Below are 23,067 nucleotides of genomic sequence, written 5' to 3'. Positions count from 1 at the left end.
GGCGGTGCGGGGGATCCCGGCGTAGTGGAGTGGCACCAACCACTCCGGCGTCGGGCCTCCTCAAAGGTGCGGAATTCTCCGCACGTTTGGGGGCTAGGCCTGCGCCTGAGTGGTTGGCGCCACGCCGACTGGCGCCAAAACCGGCGCCAACGGCCGTTGACGCCCGCCGCCGGGGCTGGCCGAAAGTCCTTCGCCGGTTCGCGCATGCGCCGTCACCACCGGCGCATGCGCGGTGGAGGGGGTCTCTTCCACCTCCGCCATGGTGGAGGCCGTGTCGGCAGCGGAGGAAAAAGAGTGCCCCCACGGCACTGGCCCACACGCCGATTGGTGGGCCCCGATCGCGGGCCAGGCCACTGTGGGGGCACCCCCGGGGTCTGATCGCCCCGCGCCCCAGGGGCCCGCTCAGCCGCCAATCCCGCCGCCACCAGAGGTGGTCGAAACCACGTCGCCGGGATTGGCCTGTCAGTGGCGGGACTTCGGCCCATCGCGGGCCGGAGAATCGCCACGGGGGGCACGCCGATCGGCACGGCACGATTCCCACTCCTGGCGATTCCCGGGTGACGGAGAATTCCGGCCACGGCAGGGGAGGGATTTACGCCGGCCCCGGACGATTCTCCGACCCTGCGGGGGTCAGAGAATTTCGCCCATTGTGTCCAGTTCTGGTCGCCTCATTATAGGAAGGAAGTGAATGCTTTGGAAAGGGTACAAGGGAGATTTACCAGCATGCTGCCTGGACTGGAGGGCATGTATTATGAAGAAAGGTTGAGGGAGCTAGGACTTTTCTCACTGGAGCGAAGAAGGAAGAGAGATGACTTGATGAAATGAAAATCGCTTATTGTCGCAAGTAGGCTTCAAATGCAGTTACTGTGAAAAGCCCCTAGTCGTCACATTCCGGCGCCTGTTCTGGGAGGCTGATACGAGAATTGAACCGTGCTGCTGGACTGCCTTGGTCTGCTTTCAAAGCCAGCGATTTAGCCCTGTGCTAAACCAGCCCCTGATTGAGGCGTACAAGGTGATGAGTGGCATGGATAGAGTGGATAGCCAGAGACTTTTCCCCAGGGCGGAATGGTGTCACAAGGGGACATAATTTTAAGGTGATTGAAGGAAGGTATAGGGGAGATATCAGAGGTAGGTTCTTTACACAGAGTGTGGTGGGTGCGTGGAATGCACTGCCAGCGGAGGTGGTGGAGTCAGAATCATTAGGGACATTTAAGTGACTCTTGGACAGGCACATGGACAGCAGTAAATTGAAGGGGTGTAGGTTAGGTTGATCTTAGATTAGGATAAATGGTCGGCACAACATTGTGGGCCAAAGGGCCTGTACTATGCTGTACTGTTCTATGAATTAATACATGGTCAGCAACAAATACATATTCCTTTGAGACACAAAAAACCAACAGGAAAGGTAATTCAAGCATGGCTAACAAGAGAAGGTAAAGATTCTGTTAGATCAAAGGAAGACGCTTATAAAGTTGCCAAAAATAGTAAGGCATTTTAGTATTTAGCAAAGGGGAACCAAGAAACTGATGAAGAGGAAATAGAATATGAAAGTATACTGGCGAGAAACACAAAAACGGACACAAAAATTTCTTTACTATCAAAAAAGGAAATGACTAACAAAGACAAATGTGGGCCCATTAGATAAAGCAGAAAATTTATAATGGGAAATAAAGAAATGGCAGAGAAGCCAAATAATGATTGTGTCAGTCTTTACTGCTGTGCAAAAAAAAACACACCTCCCTGAAATACTGGAAAACTAAGGCACTAGTGAGATCGCGGATCTGAAATAAATTAGTATTATCACAAACGCAGCACTGGAGAAATTAAATGGGACTGAAAGTTGATAAACCTCCTGGATCTGATTATCTACCACCCGGAGTGTGGACTCTACAACCCTGAGCGATACGGGTATGATCATCTTTCAAAATTCAATAGATTCTGGAGCAATTCCTGCACATTGGAAGGTAGCAAATGTCACCCCACCATTTAAAAAAGGAGGGAGAGAGAAAGCAGACGACAGACCTGTGAGCCTGACATCAGTAGTAGGGAAAATGCTAGAATCTGTTATAAAGGATGTGATAACTGGGCACTTAGAAAATAATGTAGAGTTGACCAGGGAGATCCAGTGGATGTGCTTTATTTAGACTTTCGGAAGGCTTAACAAAGTCTCACATTGCAGATTGTTATGTAAAGTTAAAGAGCATGGGATTGCGGGTAGCGCCTGGAGATGAATAGAAAGTTGGTTAGCAGTCAGGAAGCAAAATTATTTGAATGGATGTAAATTGAGAGAGGTGGATACCCAGCGAGACCTTAGTGTCTCCATGTATCAGTCACTGAAAGTAAGCATGCAGGTACAGCAAGCAAAAGAAGGCAAATGGTATGTTGGCCTCCATAGCGAGAGGATTTGAGTATAGGAATAGAGATGTTTTACTGCAATTGTATAGGACATTGGTGAGGTCACATCTGGAATATTGTGTGCAGCTTTGGTCTCCTTATTGGACCCCCAGAACTAGGGGTCATAGTTTGAGTATAAGGGGTAAACCTTTTAGGACTGAGGTGAGGAGAAAGTTCTTCACTCAGAGAGTGGTGAGTCTGTGGAATTCACTACCACAGAAAGTAGTTAAGGCCAAAATGTTGTGTAATTTCAAGAAGGAATTAGATGTAGCTCTTGGGGCTAAAGGAATATTTTTTTTGGGGGGGGGGGGGGGGAAATCAGGGATTGAACTTTATGATCAGCCATGCACATAATGCATGGCGGATCAGGCTCGAAGGGCAGAAATGCTCCTCCTGCTTCTATTTTCTATGTATTGATAAGGTATGATTGGTAGAGACAACATAGATTTATGAGAGGGAAATCTTGCTTGACAAGCCTGGAGTTTTCTTGAGAATGCAACTAGAATAGATAAGGAGAAACCAGTGGATGTGGTGAATTGGGATTTTCAGAAGGCTTTCGATAATAACCTCTTACATGGGACCTTAAGAAAAATTAGAGATTGGGGACAATATACTGCATGGATTGAGGATTTGTTAACAGACCCCAAACAAAGAGTAGGAATAAGTGGATCAGTCTCAGGACGACAAGTTGCAATTAGTGTGGTAGATAACACAAGGATCAGTGCTTGGGTTCCAGTTATTCGCAATCTATGTCAATGATATGGATGTGGGGACCAAATGTAATATTTTGGTGTTTGGTGATGATGCAAAACTAGGAGAAATGTGAGGTGTGAGGAGGATGCAAAGAGGCTTCTAGAAGTTGTAGACAGGCTGGGTGAGCAGGCCAGAACATGGCAAATGGAATGCAAGGTACAAAAATGCGAAATGGTCCACTTTCGTGGGGAAAACATAAATGCAAAATATTTATCAATGGCGAGAGATTGGAAAGTTGTGTGTTCAAAGGGACGTGGGTGTCCTTGATCGTAAGTCACTGAAAGCAGACATGCCCTCCAAGCCTGCACCGACCTGCCTAAACTAAAACCGTATGCACTTAAGAGTCCATATCCTTACATTTCCACCCTATTCATATATTTGTCTAGCTGCCCCTTAAATGCCACTATCGTACCTGCTCCACCATATCCGCAGGCAGCGAGTTCCTATATTTACCACCCTCTGTGTAGAACACTTGCCTCGCACATCTGTTCTAAACTTTTCCCCGCGCACTTTAAACCTATGTCCCCTAGTACTTGGCTCTCCTACCTTAGGAAAGAGCATCTGACTATCCACTCTGTCTATGCCACTCATAAATCTTCTATCATGTCGCCTCTCAACCTCCATCGTTCCAGTGAAAACAGACCGAGTTTACCTAACCTCTCCTCATAGCTAATGCCCTCCATACCAGGCAACATCCTGGTAAACTGCTTCTGATAATAATAACAATCGCTTATTATCACAAGTCGGCTGCAATAAAGTTACTGTGAAAAGCCCCTAGTCGCCACATTCCGGCGGCTGTTCGGGGAAGCCAGTATGTGAATTGAACCCGCGCTGCTGCCTTGTTCTGAATTACAAGCCAGCTGTTTAGCCCACTGTGCTAAACCAGACCCTGCATTATGTACCAGCTTCTGTATCCTCTCCAAAGCACCACGTCCTTCTGATAGCATGGCGGCCAGAATTGCACACAATATTCCAATACGATCAGGAAGGATGCGCCCCCTGACTTTTGGGGGGGGGCAGTTGCGGTGATCTAGAAGTTCATCTATTCCGTATATTCAAGACAGAGATGGGCAGATTTCTGAATATTAAAGATATCATGGGCTATGAGGATGTTGTGGGAACGTAGCATTAAAGCAGATCAGCTATGATCTAACTGAATGGCAGAGTAGGAATGAGCGGTTGAATGGCTACTCCTGCTCCTGTGCTCCCATATCTTGCGAGCAAAATCAATATCCCAGAATTAACTTTAGAGTCCCTCCACTCTGCAAAGTGCATTTGCAGTCCGAGCGTGAAGTAGCATCAATAATAGCTGGCCACTCACACACCACCTGAGAGGTAAAAGAGCCCCGTGGCACCTGTTAAACACCGGCACCAAACGAGAAACGGGTATACGGCAGGACAAACAATCCTATAGTGAGATGGCAAGGCTGTGCATTGTTTAGCGATGAGTTACCGATCTGGCTTTGGACGGGACCTGTTCCAGTAAATGCACATTTTATAAATTGGGGTTACATACGGGAAACAAATCGTATAAAAGCTCCTCACTCAACATAATTAATTGGAAGACTCAGTGGAAGACGGTGTCATGGGAAACTGTGCGTCTTGAGGCTCCTAACTCCATCTCAAGATAGCCTGTTTGCCACTGTGCCAGAGGCCAAGGCTCTCGCATGCTCAACATGGGGGTTACACAGAAATATCCAGGCGTATGTGGCGCTAATGCGCAGCAGCAACACAATGAGAATGCAGGATCCTAATTGAAGAGCAACGTTGACGCAAATTGTGCAGGATGATGTTAAGCGGCGACATCCTGTCTAGTATTTGCCTGCTGGGCTTCACAGACTCTAACAAAATGAAGCAGAGCCTTACATTTCATTATGGATATCATTCCCACATCTTCCTAAATAAAACGTCTGACTGAAAAACCTGAGCAGAATAGCTGAATCTGACTAAACTGAATTTACACACACACACAATATAAAAATGAGAGTGTCTCTATTCGGGATGCTTTAAAATACATTTTTTTTTTAAAAATCGTCCAGCTAAACTGCAATACTTACATAGGCTCCCTTCAACTCTGAGGCAGCTTGTTGGAAGGCTGGCATCATCCGCTTACACACTCCACACCCTGACTCATTGGGCAAAAGGGCAGGTCAAAGGCAGCAGCAGAACAATGAACAGAAAGAAAGAGAGAGACAAACATTGTACTAAACGAGTCAATGACAGCTTTAACAAAACCATTTCACCGAATGACATTCCGTGGACATGACAGCACACAGCAAGTTGCCAGCTCTCCAATTAAAAATGTCCAATCCAATCACTTTCCTTTAGCCTCTCTCGATATTTATTCAATTTTAAATGCCATTCTATGGGGAAATCAGAATACGTAAGACGTGGTGACTTGGATACAATAATATGGGGTTTTGATTAAGTAGGAAGGAACAGTTCCCACTGGTGGGGGCAGAGCATCCAGAGATTTAAAATAATTGGCGAAAATAAAAAGGGAAATGAGAATTCTATTTACACAGGATTGTTAACATCGGCAATGCAAAACCTGGAAACAGATTCTGCAAGACGTTTTGAAAGGCAATTAGATATTTTACTTGATCAGAGCTCATCTGCAGATGTGCGAGAAAAAAGCTGGGTGCGGGACTAAATTGGACAACTATTTCAAAGAGCTGGCATAGACACAATGAGCTGAATGGCTTATTTCTGTACTGTAAGATTATACCACTCAATTCTTCTAGCCCTCGTCCCCAATTTAAACCCAATTATTCATGATTCGCCAATCAGTGGAAACTGTCTTTCACCATTTATCTTCCATCATTTTGAAAACCTTTATTAATTTGTCCCTTGATTAAGCTTCACTATACCAATTAAAATAATGTCCAAAATTGCTCTGCCTTTCTTCACAAATCAGAGATCCTCAATCAATTACATTCTATTCAATATAATTCAGCTATTTATTTTCTATGGCTTTAACATTCTTCCTCACCAGCTCCTTAAGACAAAAATCAACATAGTATCATATCTCAGGAATCTATTTGTCTTTTTACATCCTCTTCATCCATCTCACACCATTAGAAAGGCCCAGAAATCAGATTTCTGCATTTCTCCACTCGACTGCAGTTCGGGGACATTAAATTATTTCACTATTTCTTCCCAAAAATCTACCACTTCGTATTTGGCCGACCGACATCTGCCACCTACCTGGCCTCCTGCAGGGCAATTGTTGAAATGTTAACTATGCTTCTCTCCACTGATGTTGCAGCCGACTTACTGAGCGTTTCCAATATTTTGTTTTTAGGTTTTCAGAACTGGTGGGATTCCCCCCTCCTACAAACTCTTCCCACATTTACTCCATCAGCAAACTTCAATAGCATGCCTTTAATGCTTAAAACCAAACATTGACCGGCATTGGCACCCTAAACAAAGGTTGCTCCAAGGACAAGGGAATTGTTACAGTGCTTTGCACACGTCAGAAGACAGCCTATAACTCACCATCAGTCAGTCGGGAGCTGAACACAGTTGGTGAATAATCTGTTCGCAGCTCACCTGATTAGGCCTAGTTCACTACTCAATGTCTTGGGTGAAGGAGTTACATCTGAAAGTTTAACCAGTCTTTCTCCCCAGATCCTGATCAGCCTACGGTGCAATTCCAGCCCTTTTCCGCTTTCAATTTAGGTTTCTATCATTTCGGTCAATACCTATTGCAAACTGCCCTATTCACTCAGTAGGAGCATCGTTGCTGGACAAACATCAAGCCCCCCTTTAAATCAATGCAGAACAGCATATGCTCAGTGAACTGCAGATCCTTACTTCTCACATTTCCATTGTGCAGCCGTCTAATACAGGTATAAAAATGCATCACAGAGTTACAGATATAGGTTGATGGTCACGATCCTCCACAACTAGGATGCAACAGGAACATAACCAGATGCATAGTTCATTCTCAAACCCTGGGAGGTGGTGGTGCAGTGGGGGTAAGGGAAGAAGCCTGGAGCTAAAAGAAAGAGGAAAGCGCCTAAGAGCCAAATTGCACAATGGAGTGGAACAGACAGAATGGGAAGAAGAAATGCATCCTGCGCGTCACAAAAAATTACCAAAAAAAGATCCTGCAAGCTCTGGCAGCACTCACTTTATTCAATAAATGTACCAACTGTACAGGTTCTTTCAATTTGAAGACAAAAAAACACAAAAGAACTAGCATCTGTTCCAGAATTAAAATAAGTCACAAAGCAACAAAACACTGACTGGGTAACAGAAGGCAGAGAGGAATCGTGCTGCTTCATTATCATCAGGGGTTGCAGCAGTGAAAACATTGTAAAAAGTATTCTTTGCAAAAATAGAACGGAGTGTTTTTCTAAGATGACTGAACGAGGGATGCTACAATTTCCTTTCCCTCGTTTTGTTCCCTCCTGGGCTTCAGTACGGATCCACAGCAGGCGGGAGGGGCCTATGTCACCCCACCAAAGCAGTCACGCTTCAAGTGCGATGTAGGAACGTGAAAGTCCATTCTGCCCCTCGAGCCCGCTTCATCATTCAATCACCTCATGGTTGATCTGTATCCCAACTCCATTGACCCACCTTCAATTTGTAGACCGCAATATGCAATACACAACATTTAACAACCTCAGTCCTGAAATTTTCAATTAATCTCCCAGCCTCAAGAACTTTTTTGTTTGTGTGGGGGCAGGGTGACCAGGAGAAGGCATCCTGGCTGATACCCACTCCACATATCCCCAAACCCCCGCCACAAATTTCCTCTCTTTGTGCTTTGTATGGCCCTTCGGGTGGTCTTTCCTTTAAAGATATGGGCGTATAAAAGGAGTTGCGGGTTAGTTATCCAACTTCCCAGCAAGGTGGTCCCTCACTCCTGCTGCCAAAGCAGTTGGAACATGCCAATCGCTCTGCACCCTTGAGCTGACGGGAGAGAAGAAACATACAGTATTGCTACTACCGACTGCCAAGAATGCGAATGTGCGTGAAGAAAAACTTACATGGGGCGTAGAAAATCATAAGAACTGGTCGCTCCTCCTTCTTCATCAATTTTCTGAATTCCTAAGGAGACAGTGAACAGCATGGCCAAGGAAAGTAAATCAATACTTAATACATTGGAAAGCAGTGCATCAGAGATGAGAGAAAAGGCAAAAGAAGCCTATAGAAATGTAGTACCAAACCGAATGTAGTACGGAGATAGTGATGTGCTGTCAAGAGTCAAACATCTTTTGCTTAAGGCAATAAACAGAGCTGCTTACCAAGGTGGGCTCAAAATATCCCCTTGGTACCACATGAAGAGTGGGAGAATCTTAGCCATCACGTCCTATTCCTCATCCAATGTTACTGAAACTAACTGCATGGTCATTTACCACACTGTTACCGGTATATAGATTGGATGTTACATTTGCCTGCAACCAAAAGTCTTCACGCTTGTGTGTGTGTGTGTGTGGGGCGGGGAGATTCAATTGATTGCGAGACAGCTTTAGAATGCCCTGGAGGTGACAGGGATTCAATAAAAACAGTTTCCACGTTTTTATTTTAAGTATATTGTGTCTCCCTGAAACCAGAAAGACTTACGAGAGGAAAATTGTCCACCCCCCCCCCCCCCAAATGGTTCAGCAGATGTCTTCTCTGCTCAAAATAAAGAATCGCATTGTTTTTTGGCACACTTCTCGATGTTCGCATTGGATGCTCAAAATGATTCCCCATACTATTTAAAATAAAACCCTTACAGAACCCCTCTTGCTGATCCTCCAACACTCAAAACTGTCCTGGGTGTAATATGTGTGCAAGAATAAAATTAATCTGTCTGCGTACATGGCACTGACTGTGCGCGGCACTGATATTTTGGACTCTGGAGTTTATATTTGAAATTGGGTGCTTTGGGGGAAGTGGGAACAGATCGTTGTGACTAACAGGAGAAGGATAAAACGCAGACAGGTAATAGCGGTGAGTGACTTTGTGCTCCAGAATCCCACTATGTTTGGGACACAAAGAAACAGCAGATATTAAAATTGCTCCAGGTTTACCTTTGGATGAAACTTTTGGTGCCTCAAGATGACTCCCTCACATCAACAATGTAACCTGTTAACCTTGTTCATTCCAAGACAGGGTGGGTGCTGAGCACCACAGGCACATATGCAATATAGCTTGGGGCTGTCCCAACCTCAAGCTGTTCCTGAGGAAGGGATATAATGCTTTCTATTTTTTCCTTTGTTTATTTTTGTCCCTCTCTGTGACCGGCAGGAAGGAAGAGTAAAAACAACAAAGATAGTGCTGGCCGCAACAACGCCATATATCCGGTAGAACTGCAGCATTTCCAGCCCTGGGTCACTGTCCGTATGGAGTTTGCACATTCTCCCTGTGTCTGCGTGGGTTTCACCCCCACAACCCAAAAGATGTGCAGGATAGGTGGACTGGCCACGCTAAATTGCCCCTTAATTGGAAAAAATAATTGGGTACTCTTAAATTTATTTTTTTTAAAAGAACTGCGGCATTTGAACAGCGGTAAAACAGCTTTGGAATATGCATGCTGGAAAGGCAAGCCTTGGAAAACTGTCTATATTCAATAAGACCGTGGGAAAGATGAAGCCAACTTCACGTCTCCAGGCCCCAACCACTTCTTGTGCACAATGGACATCTAATCCCTCTACGGTCAACACCGTCCTCCCGCTCTCCTCTCCTTGCAACCTTCCAAACCTGTGCTTCCAACAGGTCTTCCTTTTTCCTCTACGGAGGATTCCCACCATTTGCTCTCACCGTTTCCCTCTCCCCCTTTCTCACGTTCCATCCCACCAGCCTCCAGTTCAACGCATCCCCATAGAATTTACAGTGCAGAAGGCGGCCATTCGGCCCATCGAGTCTGCACCAGCCCTTGGAGAGAGCACCCTAATTAAGCCCACACCTCCACCCTATCGCTGTAACCCAGTAATCCCAGCTAACCATTTTTTATAAACACCAAGGGCAATTTAGCATGGCCAATCCACCTAACCTGCACATCCTCTGCCATTTACATGATGCAAACAGATCTTCCCCTGCCCTACTCTTTCAGCATTGTGGGGATTGTTCCCTCCTCAAAAACCTAGTCCACTCCTCAATCACCCCAACATCCCCTCCCTTCCCAATTTCCAGGAGGCCGAGGTAGGGTGCTCTTCGAGTGTCGGTGCAGACTTAATGGGCCGAATGGACACCTTCTGCACTGCGGGAATTTGATCCTATGTCTTGCATGCTAGTCACTCCACCTTTCTGTATAAAATGTGTACTTGAACCCAGGACATGCACATGTTACAGTGCATACGTGCCTGTGGTGCTCAGCACACTGCCCATTTTGGAGTGACCAAGGTTAACAAGTTAAAGTGAAATGGTGCGAGGGTGTCATCATGAGGGACCAAAAAATGTATCAAAAGGTAGGCCTGGGGCCATTTTTAAATCTGCTATTTTGTTATGTCCCAAGCACGGAGAAATCTAGAGTCCCAAGTCACACACAGTCCTTACATGTTCATTTCAACTATTACTGCACCACGAATATTACCTAGTGTTGGCAAAAAAAAAGTTGAACAGTTTTAAGGGGATACGCCATGCTTAGAAGGGGGGAAAAAAGGTAAGATTTTCATTTACGAGAACCATCATATCTCTTAAACATCCCACAGCAGATACATGGAACTGAACAACCCATGAACAATCAGATAAATAGCCAGTCAATCATGTTTTTGGTGATGATTGGGTTGGATTTGTTTATTGTCACGTGAGGTACAGTGAAAAGTATTTTTCTGCGAGCAGTTCAACAGATCATTAAGTACATGGGAAGAAAAGGGAATAAAAGAAAATACATAATAGGGCAACACAAGGTACACAATGTAACTACATAAGCACTGGCATCGGATGAAGCATCCAGGGTGAAGTGTTAATGAGGTCAGTCCACAAGAGGGTCATTTAGGAGTCTGGTGACAGTGGGGAAGAAGCTGTTTTTGACTCTGTTTGTGCGTGTTCTCAGACTTCTGTATCTCCTGCCCGATGGAAGAAGTCGGAAGAGTGAGTAAGCCGGGTGGGAGGGATCTTTGATTATGCTGCCCGCTTTCCCCAGGCAGCGGGAGGTGTAGATGGAGTCAATGGATGGGAGGCAGGTTCGTGTGATGGACTGGGCGGTATTCACGACTCTGAAGTTTCTTGCGGTCCTGTGCGAAGCAGTTGCCATACCAGGCTGTGATGCAGCCCGATAGGATGCTTTCTATAGTGCATCTGTAAAAGTTGGTAAGGGTTAATGTGGACATGCCGAATTTCCTTAGTTTCCTGAGGAAGTATAGATGCTGTTGTGCTTTCTTGGTGGATGATGATGGAAGGAGTGCCATCAAAAAAAAAGAAAACAATCTGCCATCCACCGTACGGATCCTGGAGAGTCAGAAGGAAATCAGGACACCAACACTTCAGACTCCCAAACTCGAGACGGCCTGCTCAACGCACGGGCCGTCCGTCAGTCTCCCGATTGGCAATTGGCATCCTTGATGCCAGATGCAGATCGAGGGAGGAGATAAAAAGAAAAGCACCAATTACTGGAAACCCAAACAATATAAGCACAGCTCTGCTGAAGGGGTTACAATGCTCAGCTTCCCCTTTCAATCACTGAAATCCAATCCAATATGCTGTGTATGTCCAGAGCTTTCCATTTTTAACTGTAAAGTCAAGCTTGGCTTATTTTGCTTCTGGCTATGAAATGTTCATCCCACACTGTGTTGTCCTTGGAACTCTGCCCCTTATACACTGCAGCATGAATGGGGAGAATCTGCAGAATCAGGGTTGTGGGCGCTTACGCTGATCTACGAGATAGTCTGCCATTTGCTCCTTCATGAAAATGCAATGAAATGAAATGAAAATCGCTTATTATCACGAGTAGGCTTCAATGAAGTTACTGTGAAAACCCCCTAGTCGCCACATTACGGCGCCTGTTCGGGGAGGCTGGTACGAGAATTGAACTGTGCTGCTGGCCTGCCTTGGTCTGCTTTAAAAGCCAGCTATTTAGCCCAGTGTGCTAAACCAGCCCCTTTTCATTTCATTGAACTTGGAGCCCTACCCACACTTGGACCCCTACCCACACTTGGAGCCCTACCCACACTTGGAGCCCTACCCACACTTGGAGCCCTACCCACACTTGGAGCCCTACCCACACTTGGAGCCCTACCCACACTTGGAGCCCTACCCACACTTGGAGCCGTCCATTAACCGGCAAGGTTAAGACTTTTCTGACATTTTTCCCTATTGGCAAATCGCTCCTTCCGTGCAGTTGCAAAGAAATCTTTCAAGACCCCAGGACACCCAAAAGTGCTTTACAGTCAATTGACCTTTTAAAGTGCAGTCACTGTTGTAATGTAAGAAACGTGGTAGTTAAAAATTGGACACAGCAAGCTCTCACAAACAGCAATAGCCAGATAGTGTGTTTTTATGTGCTGGTCGAGCGATAAATAATCAGCCAGTTAACACTGAGGATCCGGGTTCAATCCCAGTCCCGGGTCACTGTTCGTGTGGAGTTCGCACATTCTCCCCGTGTCTGCGTGGGTCTCATCCCCACAATCCAAAAGACATGCAGGGTAGTTGGATTGACTACGGTAAATTGCCCCTTAATTGGAAAATAAAGAATTGGGTACTCCAAATTGAAATAAATAAATAATTTGGCCAAGGCACCACGGGGAACCGCATAGTTTTATTTCAAATAATGTTGTGGGATCTTTTATGCTCAACTGAGGGGCCATATAGAGCCCTCATTTACTGTTCCATTAAAAGGACGGCACATCTGACAGTGCAGTGTTCCTTCAGATCTGCACTAGCAGTATCACTAGTAGTGGCTGGTTGAGCTCACTGAGCTAAATCGCTGGCTTTTAAAGCAGACCATCAGCACGGTTCGATTCCCTTACCAGCCTCCCCCGGACAGGCGCCGGAATGTGGCGACTAGGGGCTTTTCACAGTAACTTCATTGAAGCCTACTCGCGACAATAAGCGATTTTCATTTCATTAAGTATTGCCGGCTCAAGTCTCAGAAGTGGGTCTTGGATCCAGACCTTCTAATTTGGAACAGTGTGCTGCCACTCAGCCAATGCTGACATAGAAAAACACACAATTCCTTTGTGGTTGCGACAAAGAACATTACAGCACAGGAACAGGGCCTCCAAGCCTGAGCCAATCAGGATGCCTATCTAAACCAACACCTTCCGCACTTCCAGGGTCTATATCCCTCTATTCCTGTATTCATCAAGATGCCTCTTAAACGGCACTATCGCAACTGCTTCCACCTCCTCTCCCAGCAGTCACCGCCCTCTTATGTAAAAAACTTTCCCCCTCACACCTTAAACCCAATTGATTTTCCGCCCTGAGAAGCAGCAGCTTGACTATCCATTCTGTCCATTTCCCCCACAATTTTGTGGACCATATCAGGTCGCCCCTCAATCTCTCATTCCAAAACAATGAATTTATCCCAACCTTTCCTCATAGCTAATACCCTCCAGACCAGGCAACATCCTGTAAACCTCGACTGTACCCTCTCCAAAGCCTTCACATCCTTCTGGTAGTGCGGCGAGGTGACCAGAATTGTACGCAATACTTCAAATATGGTTCTGTACAGCTGCAGCATGACTTGCCAATTTTTATACTCACTGCCCTGATCGATGAAGGCAAGCATGCCGTATGCCTTGACTACTTTATCCACCTGCATTGCCACTTTGTGATCTGTGGGTCTGTACGCCCAGATCTCTCTGCCCGTCAACACCCCTAAGGGTTCTGCCATTCACTGTACAATTCCCACCTCTATTAGACCTTCTAAAATGCATTACGTCACATCTGTCCAGATTAAACTCCATCTGCCATTTCTCCGCCCAAGTCTCCAACTGATCGATATACTGCTGTATACTCTGACAATACGCTTCACTATCCACAACTCCACCAATCTTTGTGTCGTCCACAAACTTACTAATTAGACCAACTACATTTTTCTCCAAATCATTTAGATATACTATGAACAACAAAGGTCCCAGCACTGATCCCAGGAAACACCACTGGTCACAGCTTTCTAATCAGAAAAGCACCCGTCCACCGCTACCCTCTGTCCTCTATGACTGCCAGTTCTGTTCCATCTTGCTAGCTCACCTCTAATCCAATGTGACTTCACCTTTTGCAACTTGTCAAAGTCCCTGTAGACAACATCCACTGACCTATCTTCCATCATCTTGGACACTTCCTCATAAAATAACTTGATCAAGTAGAGAGACACAACACCTCCCTTCACAAAGCCATGCTGCCCATCATTAATAAATCCATTTGTTTCCAAATGTGAGCAAATCCTGTCCCCAAGAATCTTCCTCAATAATTTCCCTACCACTGACGCAAGGCTCACCGGTCTAAAATCCCTGCTACCTTTCTTAAGCAAAGGAACAACATTGGCAATTCTCCAGTCCTCTGAGTCAGAGTACAGGAGGGAGATAGAGAACCTAGTGGAGTGGTTCAGCAACAACAATTTCTCCCCCAACATCAACAAAACTAAAGAGCTGGTCATTGACTTCAGGATGCAAAGTACTGTACACACCCCTGTCAGCATCAACGGGGCTGAGGTGGAGATGGTTGACAGTTTCAAACTCTAGGTGTGCACATCACCACAACCTGTCCTGGTTCACCCACTTTGACGCTACGGCCAAAAAAGCATAACAGCGCCTATACTTCCTCAGGAAACGAAGGAAATTTGGCATGTCCACATTGACTCTTCCCAACTTCTACAGATGCACCATAGAAAGCATCCTATCTGGCTGCATCACAGCCTGGTATGGTAACTGCTTGGCCCAAGACAGTAAGAAACTACCGGGAATAGTCAACATAGCCCAGTCCATCATGCGAACCCGCCACCCATCCATTGACTGTCTACATCTCCCATTGCCTTGGGAAAGCAAGCAACATAATCAAAGACCCCGCCCACCCGTGTTATTCTCTCTTCCAACTTCTTCCATCGGGCAGGAGATGCAAAGCCTGAGAACACGCACTAACAGATTCAAAAAACAGCTTCTTCTTTTACCAGTGTCCTGAATGACCCTCTTATGGACTGAGCTGATCTCTCTACACATCTACTCTACTGAGTATTATACTCACCCGATGCCTGTGCCAATGTATTTACATTGTGTATTTATCATATGTCCTATGTTTTTTCATGTATGGAATGATCTGTGTGGACTGCATGCAGAATAGTATTTTTTCACTATATCTCGGTACACGTGACAATAAATCAAATCCCCCCCCCGGAACAGATAGTAAAATTTGAATTAAATTTTTTAAAATCTGGAATTAAGTCTATTGTCGACCATGAAACCATTGCCGATTGTTGCAAAATGCCATCTGGTTTACTAGTATCCTTCAGAGAAGGATATCTGCCGATACAAAGGGTCATCTGGACTCAAAACGTTAGCTCATTTCTCTCCCTACAGATGCTGCCAGACCTGCTGAGATTTTCCAGCATTTTCTCTTTTGGTTTCAGACTCCAGCATCCGCAGTAATTTGCTTTTATTAAGGGTATGGGCGGCACAGTAGCACAACGGTTAGCACGGTTGCTTCACAGTGCCAGGGTCTCAGGTTCGATTCCCAGCTTGCTCACGGACTGTGTGGAGTTTGCACATTCTCCCCATGTCTGCATGGGTTTCCTCCAGGTGCTCCAGTTTCCTCCCACAGTCCAAAGATGTGTAGGTTAGGTGGATTGGCCGTGTGAACACAGTACCCTCATGGTCCTAAAGTCCACCCTGTTCGTTTGTTCACTTCCTCAGCCGTTCTAAATTGCCATTAATGTCCAAAAATCGTTCAGTGGGGTTACTAGTTATGGGTATAGGGTGGAGGTATGGGCTTAAGTAGGGCGCTCATTCCAAGGGCCGGTGCAGACTCGATGGGCCGAATGGCCTCCTTCTGCATTGTAAATTCTATGTAATTCTATGTAAATTCAAATCTCACCTGTAGCCAATGAGGATACAAAGATTGCTGTCAAGGTTCCAGCAATTTCCTCTCTTGCCCCCCTCAGTATTCTGGGGGAGATCCCATCAGGCCCTGGCGACATATCTAATGCATTTTATGACGCCCAACACTGCATTTTTGATATCAACATGACCCAGACTATCGACACACCCTTCCCCAGACTTATCATCCACCAAGTCCTTCTCTTTGGTGAATACTGATGTAAAGCACCCATTTAGTACTCGCCCATTTCCTCTGGCTGCACGCATAGATTCCCTCCTCTGACCTCGAGTGGGCCAACTTTCCCTGGTTATCATCTTGCTCTTTATATACACGTCGAAAATTCCTTGGAATTTTCCGTAATCCTGTTTGCCAATGACTTGCTTAAGCTCCTTCCAACTTTCCTTGTATTCTCCAAGGGCTTTGTCTGTTCTCAGCCTTCTGGACCTTACGAATGCTTTTCTTTTTGAACCATCCTCACAATACTCAATTCAAATACTAGTGTTTTGTGTTTAAACAAGGGAGATTACAAGGGGATGAGAGAAGAACTAGCTAAGGTAGACTGGGAGCTAAGACTTTATGGTGGAACAGTTGAGGAACAGTGGAGAACCTTCCAAGCGATTTTTCACAGTGCTCAACAAAGGTTTATACCAACAAAAAGGAAGGACGGAAGAAAGAGGGAAAATCGACCGTGGATATCTAAGGAAATAAGGGAGAGTATCAAATTGAAGGAAAAAGCATATAAAGTGGCAAAGATTGCTGGGAGATTAGAGGACTGGGAAATCTTTAGGGGGCAACAGAAAGCTACTAAAAAAGCTATAAAGAAGAGTAAGATAGAGTATGAGAGTAAACTTGCTCAGAATATAAAAACAGACAGTAAAAGGTTTTACAAATATATAAGACAAAAAAGAGTGGCTAAGGTAAATATTGGTCCTTTAGAGGATGAGAAGGGAGTTTTAATAATGGGAAATGAGGAAATGGCTGAGGAACTGAACAGGTTTTTTGGGTCGGTCTTCACAGTGGAAGACACAAATAACATGCCAGTGACTGATAGAAATGAGGCTATGACAGGTGAGGACCTTGAGACGATTGTTATCACTAAGGAGGGAGTGATGGGCAAGCTAATGGGGCTAAAGGTAGACAAGTCTCCTGGCCCTGATGGAATGCATCCCAGAGTGCTAAAAGAGATGGCTAGGGAAATTGCAGATGCACTAGTGATAATTTACCGAAATTCACTAGACTCTGGGGTGGTCCCGGTGGATTGGAAATTAGCAAACGTGACACCACTGTTTAAAAAAGGAGGTAGGCAGAAAGCAGGAAATTATAGGCCAGTGAGTTTAACTTCGGTAATAGGGAAGATGCTGGAATCTATCATCAAGGAAGAAATTGCGAGGCATCTGGATAGAAATTGTCCCATTGGGCAGACGCAGCATGGGTTCGTAAAAGGCAGGTCGTGCCTAACTAATTTAGTGGAATTTTTTGAGGACATTACCAGTGCAGTAGATAACGGGGAGCCGATGGATGTGGTATATCTGGATTTCCAGAAAGCCTTTGACAAGGTGCCACACAAAAGGTTGCTGCATAAGATAAAGATGCATGGCATTAAGGGTAAAGTAGTAGCATGGATAGAGGATTGGTTAATTAATAGAAAGCAAAGAGTTGGGATAAATGGGTGTTTCTCTGGTTGGCAATCAGTAGCTAGTGGTGTCCCTCAGGGATCCGTGTTGGGCCCACAATTGTTCACAATTTACATTGATGATTTGGAGTTGGGGACCAAGGGCAATGTGTCCAAGTTTGCAGATGACACTAAGATGAGTGGTAAAGCGAAAAGTGCAGAGGATACTGGAAGTCTGCAGAGGGATTTGGATAGGTTAAGTGAATGGGCTCGGGTCTGGCAGATGGAATACAATGTTGACAAATGTGAGGTTATCCATTTTGGTAGGAATAACAGCAAACGGGATTATTATTTAAACGATAAAATATTAAAGCATGCCGCTGTTCAGAGAGACTTGGGTGTGCTAGTGCATGAGTCACAGAAGGTTGGTTTACAAGTGCAACAGGTGATTAAGAAGGCAAATGGAATTTTGTCCTTCATTGCTAGAGGGATGGAGTTTAAGACTAGGGAGGTTATGTTGCAATTGTATAAGGTGTTAGTGCGGCCACACCTGGAGTATTGTGTTCAGTTTTGGTCTCCTTACTTGAGAAAGGACGTACTGGCGCTGGAGGGTGTGCAGAGGAGATTCACTAGGTTAATCCCAGAGCTGAAGGGGTTGGATTATGAGGAGAGGTTGAGTAGACTGGGACTGTACTCGTTGGAATTTAGAAGGATGAGGGGGGATCTTATAGAAACATTTAAAATTATGAAGGGAATAGATAGGATAGATGTGGGCAGGTTGTTTCCACTGGCGGGTGACAGCAGAACTAGGGGGCATAGCCTCAAAATAAGGGGAAGTAGATTTAGAACTGAGTTTAGGAGGAACTTCTTCACCCAAAGGGTTGTGAATCTATGGAATTCCTTGCCCAGTGAAGCAGTTGAGGCTCCTTCATTACATGTTTTTAAGGTAAAGATAGATAGTTTTTTGAAGAATAAAGGGATTAAGGGTTATGGTGTTCGGGCCGGAAAGTGGAGCTGAGTCCACAAAAGATCAGACATGATCTCATTGAATGGCGGAGCAGGCTCGAGGGGCCAGATGGCCTACTCCTGCTCCTATTTCTTATGTTCTTATATCCCTTATTACCCAAGGTTCCTGAAACTTTCCAAACTTATCCTTCATCCTCACAGGAACATGCCAGTCCTGAATTCTAATCAACTGACTTTTGAAAGACTCCCACATGCCAGATGTCACATGTTGATTTATCTTCAAACAGTCGCCTCCCCAATATAAATTCTTCAGTTCCTGCCCTTCGACTTTAAAATACTGACTTCAGTCATCAGTAAAACTGCATTCTGAATTACAGGTGTACAGAAACACCAAAAGCTGGACCTCATTAGCTGGATAATCATTATAGTCTTTATTAGTCTCACAAATAGGCTTACATTAACAATGAAGTTACTGTGAAAAACCTACAGTCTTCACATTACCGCGTCTGTTTGGGTACACGGAGGGAGAATTCAGAATGTCCAATTCACCTCACAAGCACGTATTTAGGGACTGTGGGCAGAAACCCACACAGACACAGGGAGAACGTGCAGACTCCGCACAGGCAGTGACCCAAGCTGGGAATCGAACCTGGGTCCCTGCACTATGAAGCAACAGTACTAACCACTGTTGGATTGGATCTTGTTTATTGTCACGTGTACCAAGGTAGAGCGAAAAGTATTTTTCTGCGAGCAGCTCAACAGATCATTAAGTACATGAAAAGAAAAGGAAATAAAAGAAAATACATAATAGGGCAACACAAGGTACACAATGTAACTGCATAACACCGGCATCAGATGAAGCAGACAGGGTGTAGTGTTAATGAGGTCAGTCCATAAGAGGGGCGTTTAGGAGTCTGGTAACAGTGGGGAAGAAGCTGTTTTTGAGTCTGTTCGTGGGTGTTCTCAGACTTTTTTAGCCAGATGGGAGGGATCTTTGATTATGCTGCCCGCTTTCCCCCCGACAGCGGGAGATATAAATGGAGTCAATGGATGGGAGGCAGGTTCATGTGATGGACTGGGCTGTGTTCACGACTCTCTGAAGTTTCATGCGGTCTTGGGCCGGGCAGTTGCTGTACCAGGCTGGGATGCAGCCAGATAGGATGCTTTCTATGGTGCACCTGTAAAAGTTACTAAGATTTAATGTGGACATGCCAAATTTCTTTAGTTTTAGTGCTTTCTTGGTGGTAGCGTCAACGTGGGTGGACCGGGACCGATTTTTGGAGATGTGTACCTCGAGGAATTTGAAACTGCTCACCATCTCCACCTCGGCCCCATTGATGCTGACAGGGATGTGTACAGCACTTTGCTTCCTGAAGTCAATGACCAGCTCTTTAGTTTTGCTGACGTTGAGGGATAGATTGTTGTCGCTGCATCACTCCCCTAGGTTTTCTATCTCCCTCCTGTATTCTGACTCGTCGCTGTTCAAGATCCGGCCCACTATGGTCGGATCGGCAGCAAACTTGTAGTTGGAGTTGGAACCAATTTTTGGCACGCAGTTGTGTGTGTACAGGGAGTAGAGTAGGGGGCTAAGTACACAGCTTTGCGGGACCCCGGTGTTGAGGGCTATTGTGGAGCAGGTGTTGTTGTTCATTCTTACTGATTGTGGTCTGTTGGTCAGAAAATCGAGGATCCAGTTGCAAAGTGGGGAGCCAAGTCCTAGGTTTTGGTGCTTTGATATGAGCTTGGCTGGGATTATGGTGTTGAAGGCGGAGCTGTAGTCAATAAATAGAAGTCTGATGTAGGAGTCCTTGGTGTCGAGATGCTCTAGGGATGAGTGTAGGGCGTGAGAGACGGCATCTGCTGTGGACCGGTTGCGACGGTATGCAAATTGCAGTGGATCAAGGCGTTCTGGAGTATGGAGGTGATGCCCTTCATGAACAACCTCTCAAAGAACTTCATTATGACTGAAGTCAGGGCCACGAGACGGTAGTCATTGAGGTACGTTGCCTGGTTCTTCTTTGGCACTGGTATGATGGTGGTCTTCTTGAAGCAGGTGGGAACCTTGGAGCGGAGTAGGGACAGGTTAAAGATGTCCGCGAGCACATCTGTCAGCTGGTCCATGCAGGCTCTCAGTGCACAACCAGGGACCAGTCCACTGTCTCCAAGCAGTCACTTAGGACTCTTCTGTTTCCTCGGACCAGCACTGCACGACCTTCTTAGTTGGATTCTCCCGCTTGAGTTTCTGCTTGTATGCCGAGTCCGTCGCCTTCCGAGGGTTCACTTTCAGGAAAGGCGATCTGACTTCGGAAGCTGTGATGGTGGGTATGGGTGTGTTATGAGCTGCTGGGGCACTCGACAGCGGATCGTTGGTTCCATGCTCGAACTGAGCATAGAATGCATTGAGTTCATTGGGGAGGGGTGCGCTGCCGCTGGAGATACTGCTCAGCTTCGCTTTGTAGCCCGTTATGTTGTGCTAGTTTGTGACTCTAGCTTGGTCTGATATTCTCTCTTGGCAGCTCGGTTAGCTTTGCAGAGATAGAACCTTGATTTCTTGTATAGGTCAGGGTCGCCTGATTTGAACGCCTCAGACCTGTCCTTCAGTAGGGAATCAATCTCGCCACTGAGCCATGGTTTCCGGTTGGGGAACGTACGCATTGCTTTCTTTGGCAGGCAGTCGCCAACACATTTGCTGATGAAGTCTGTGACGGTGGTGCCATACTCATTTAAGTTGGTTGCTGAATTCTTAAATATGGACCAGTCCACTGTCTCCAAGCAATCACATAGGAGCTCTTCTGTTTCTTCGGAACAGTACTACGCAACCTTCTTAGCTGGATACTCCCGCTTGAGTTTCTGCTTGTATGCCGGGAGAAGGAGCACCGTCTTATGGTCTGATTTCCCAAAGTCCGATCGGGGGATGGAACGGTAGGCGCCCTTGATTTTTTTGAGCAGCAGTGGTCAAGAGTGTTGTTACCCCTGGTAGGACAGGATATGTGCTGGTGGATTTTGGCAGTACACTCTTGAGGTTGGCCTTGTTGAAGTCCCCGGCCACGATGAACAAGGCGTCCGGGTGTTGTTTCGTAGTTGTTTATGACTGTAGACTGTGCTACGATCTCAAAGATTCTTGCGGTTATCTTCTCCCTGCTAGAAAAGTGAAATCATTGAAAACTCCGCTGCCTGTAACCTCACACCAAGTCCTAATCAGTCGCTATCCCACATACTGGCCGACCTGTGGGAGGTGGTGGTGTAGCGGTATTGCCACTGGACTAGCCATCCAGAGAGCCATAGGAATGGTGAAATTAGAATTCAGTAAAAATCTGAAATTAAAAGTTGAATGGTGACCATGAAACCATTGTTGATTGGTGTAAAAACCCATTTGGTTTACTAATGGCCTTAAAGGCAAGAAATCTGTTGTCCTTACCTGGACTGGCCTACATGTGACTCCACATCCGCAACAACGGTGGTTGATTCTTAAATGTCTGCTCAAATTGCTGAGCAACCCACTCTGTGCAAGGGCAATTAGGGATAGGAAATAAATGCTGGCACATCCCAAAAATGGGTGGCATGGTAGCACAGTGGTTAGCACGGTTGCTTCGCAGCTCCAGGGTCCTAGGTTCGATTCCAGCTTGGGTCACTGTCTGTGTGCAATCGGCACGTTCTCCTCGTGTCTGCGTGGGTTTCCTCTGGGTGCTCCGGTTTCCTCCCACAAGTCCCGAAACACGCGACGTTAGGTAAATTGAACATTCTGAATTCTCCCTCTGTGTACCCGAACGGGAGCCAGAGTGTGGCAACTAGGGGCTTTTCACAGTAACTTAATTGCAGTGTTAATGAAAGCCTACTTGTGACAATAATTATTATAAATTTCTGCCAGGTATCACCAATACCTCGCATTTGTATTCAAACCCTTCCATGCATCCCCCCCCCCCCCCCACACTCTACTCCCTGCTGTCTCCGGGTCCCATCCTAGGCCCTTTCTTTCACCATAGGTGGTTTGTTTGGCGTTTATCTTATTCTTAAGGTTTTGTGATGGACCCTCTGGTCCCCGTGTCAGTCTCGCCCCTGGCTCCCCTTTGGCGTTTCCTTGGGTCTCTTCCCCGTTGCCCCCTTCTCGTTCCTGCCTGCTTTCTGTAGCCCTGGTGGCTCCCGTGCATCCCCCCACCCCCACAGCTGTTGGCTTCAAACAGAAGTTCCAATAGGTCTGCCAGCCAGACCGCAGCTGTGGGTGGTGCTGCTCATCGCCAGCCGAGCAGGATTCTCCGGCGGGCATTGAGGGAAGCAAAGGCCAGGGCGTCAGCCCTCTTCCCCATATGGAGTTCTGGCTGGTCTGATACCCTGAAGACTACTACTCTCGGGCAGGGCTCCACCCTTACATCCACAAC

The 23,067-nt window shown here is 46.0% G+C and overlaps 1 protein-coding gene across 2 annotated transcripts in view; it reads right to left on the bottom strand.

Moving 5' to 3' along the window:
* Window positions 1-23,067, bottom strand: part of pdia5 (protein disulfide isomerase family A, member 5) — a 161,436-nt gene that overhangs the window by 92,371 nt on the left and 45,998 nt on the right. For both annotated transcript variants that reach the window (XR_005459822.1, XM_038790082.1), the window contains exons 7-8: window positions 8,145-8,205; window positions 5,205-5,272 (exon numbers count right to left, since the gene is read on the bottom strand). Coding sequence is in view for 1 of the 2 variants with exons in the window: in XM_038790082.1 (XP_038646010.1) it covers window positions 5,205-5,272; window positions 8,145-8,205 (129 nt within the window). In the remaining variant the exon portion in view is untranslated. The remainder of the gene's footprint in view (window positions 1-5,204; window positions 5,273-8,144; window positions 8,206-23,067) is intronic.

The sequence above is a fragment of the Scyliorhinus canicula genome, chromosome 2 (assembly GCF_902713615.1).
Source record: "Scyliorhinus canicula chromosome 2, sScyCan1.1, whole genome shotgun sequence".
NCBI classification, from domain to species: Eukaryota; Metazoa; Chordata; class Chondrichthyes; order Carcharhiniformes; family Scyliorhinidae; genus Scyliorhinus; species Scyliorhinus canicula.
Note: the sequence above shows the minus strand (reverse complement) of the source record. Positions and strands in the feature narration are given on the sequence as shown.